General features: G+C 47.2%; 1 protein-coding gene and 1 non-coding gene across 2 annotated transcripts; one reads left to right on the forward strand and one right to left on the reverse strand.

Moving 5' to 3' along the window:
* Positions 1-216: 216 nt before the first annotated feature.
* Positions 217-1,863, reverse strand: LOC105564225 (72 kDa type IV collagenase-like). The gene has a single exon (XM_012016460.1). It carries the CDS (start codon positions 1,861-1,863, stop codon positions 217-219), a length of 1,647 nt encoding a protein of 548 aa, XP_011871850.1.
* A 181-nt stretch (positions 1,864-2,044) lies between these two features.
* On the forward strand, positions 2,045-2,116 carry Trnal-cag. The gene has a single exon. It is a non-coding gene; the product is annotated as a tRNA-Leu (tRNA).
* The last annotated feature ends 600 nt before the right edge of the window (positions 2,117-2,716 follow it).

Consider the following 2,716-nt stretch of genomic DNA (forward strand, 5'->3'; position numbering starts at 1 on the left):
CACACACACACTATAATATGTCTATAACGTGTCTCGCACTTCTTTGTCAGTTATCTATCTATCTATATATCTATAATGTGTATCGAGCAATAAAACATATACGATATTGCGTTCCCGCAGTACATCTATTTTATATTTGGACGAGGTGAATAAATAACCAAGACGAGTACACTCGAGTATGTGTGTTAGTTGCTTTATTTCCTTTAACATAGATACTTAATAATAATCATCGTCGTTAGTGAGTATATTGCTCGGTCGAGCTATTCGATAGAGGAGATCGCGCAATTGTTTCAATAAGTCGTATCGCGGGCAAATAATGTTGACAATTCGCAGATCGAACGTACCCGCTGTTAGTACAGTTTTTGTAAACTCGTTGAATTTATAAAACTGTCGTCGGGTCGTGAAATACAGATTGCCGTCGATGTATCTGAAGATTGACGTCACTCCATTCGGTATGCCTGGAAAAACGGACTCGATGGTGTGATATTTGCTAATGCTGTCGGAGCAGTCGTCTATCTCACCGACGAGATATCCGTCGTACACCACATACGATTTTCCTTTGTTTGTATTTACAGCAGCGTTTATTTTCGCATTCATAGGAATTCCAAATTCGCGAAACGTTCTCGGCCACGTTGACACTAGCGTGAAGTCGGGGTAATTGACTTTGTAAATTTTATCGTCGACGAATAGAATCAGATGATCCGATGGCGTTTGATACACGGCGGCAATGCGCGTGAAGTTCGAATGAATGAATGGCATGTAGTTAGACAGCAGCATAGGTTCGCTGTAGGTCTTTCCATCTATGTCGATCGCCCATATATGTTTTCCATATGCTATGTACATTCGTCTTTCCAACAACAGTATCGCGTCGACGCGTTTCAATGCACATAGATCCGGTGGAGCGTTTGGTGTTGGACGAGGCGGCGGCGGTGGTGGCGGCGGCATGGGATTCGTTTTCGGTGACACATCGGTATCCGTAGCGCCATACAGATTCTGTATATTTATAATGTCTTCGTTGCTGAGCACAACGGGACGAGGGTCTACTGGTGCGAACGCATACATTATCGAGGCATTATTGGTACTATGATCTAATCCTAGCGCATGACCGATTTCGTGGGTCAACACGTATAACAAATACGCTTTGTCCGATGGACACGTATCTACCTCGACATGTATGTACCACGGTTCCGTCTTGTCGACGTGAATCTCCGACGTGTAATCCGGCGCTCCATTAGGATAGAAGGCGTGAGCCAGTGTACCACCGGGACCGTCGAGAGGATTCGTGCAAACTTCACCGTTTCGCGGCTCGACGAAAGTGTGATGGGCCGCGCGCCACGATAGAAGAATATTTGGCCTTACCACGTCCCGCTCAAACGTTAGCGTCGAATGCGCTTGCCAAACATCAAACGCCGCCCGAGTCGTATCCAAGACCGGTTTGTTGGCCAAGTGAAAATTCCACGTTAGATGTTTTTTCGGCCACCTACGCGTTTCTTTCTTTTGCCCCTCCTCTTCAAAATTAGCTATATCGCGTAGACCGCATCGCGCTTTACTCATCTGGTTTAGAGTTTCGTTGTTTATCATGCCGGTAACAGGTAATTTGTAATACTCTTGAAACAGGCTGATTGCGTGTTGAAGAACGAATGTGTCCTCGCTGTTCGCTAACTTATCAAAATTCTCGTTTAAATACCCGTATCTCTGTAGATATCGTATTACCATTTCGTTATTCTCTTTCCCCACGGCTCCATTTTCGTTAATCTCTTTCCCCGCAGCTCCAGTGTTCTCTTCGACCACGATTCTCTTCTTATTGTTGACGACAGCACCGTCAGAGTTAACGGTGAGAAGATACAGGATCTGTAGCCACATTATGTACACGGCTAATTTTGACAACATTACGACTTGCGGTAGCTCTCTCAAGTGGTCCTCAATACAATGACTCACTTCGTACTGACTACTGACTATTGAGTATATTATTACTGTACAGACTCTTTTATACCCTCCTGCCTTACACGTCCTCCCTCTTGTCTTTCCACAGCTGCATTCGACTAGCAGAGTGGCGCAATGGAAGCGCGCTGGGCCCAGAACTCAGAGGTCCGTGGATCGAAACCACGCTCTGCTAATTTTTTTTTCTTCACGTTACTTGTACATACACAGATATTAATCTACATTGTTTTTTCGTTTTTTTTTAAATTTTATTCTTTTGTATCATGATGATAATAGAGTCTCTAATAGGGACTCATCACCGCGCGCCCCCTGGTAACCAAGGACGCAGCAGCGTGCACCTTATATACTCGATTCTTTACCATGGTCATCGAGTGTACGCGATAGCCGCATGCGTTTGACGTCAGACTGTCGACCGCGCGAGCCGGGTTCGAGCCCCGGCGAGCCGTCGTTTTTTTTCCGCGATTAAAACATTTTTATTCTTTTATGGAGGTATTGGGAGTGGGGGGGAGGAACATGCGGCTCGCGCGTACATGACTGCCTTTGTTACCTTGTTACGTGATGGCTAACGCGTCGGTGGTAACGAGGGACGCCGCGTGGCGGCGTGGGGGAGCGCGGGTATGCTGTCGGGGCGAAGGAAGGGCATTGCCCCCAACTCCGCGCGGACCTTTTGTGGAGGTGGGTTTGGACCCCACCTCCACATGGGCCTGTGTGGAGGGGGCCTTGCCCCCACCCCATGTGGGTGTGGAAAGGGGAGGGGCCACCCTCCCCCCACCCT

Source organism: Vollenhovia emeryi, unplaced genomic scaffold, assembly GCF_000949405.1.
Source record: "Vollenhovia emeryi isolate VEMERY1.0 unplaced genomic scaffold, V.emery_V1.0 DF944068.1, whole genome shotgun sequence".
In the NCBI taxonomy this organism is placed as follows: Eukaryota; Metazoa; Arthropoda; class Insecta; order Hymenoptera; family Formicidae; genus Vollenhovia; species Vollenhovia emeryi.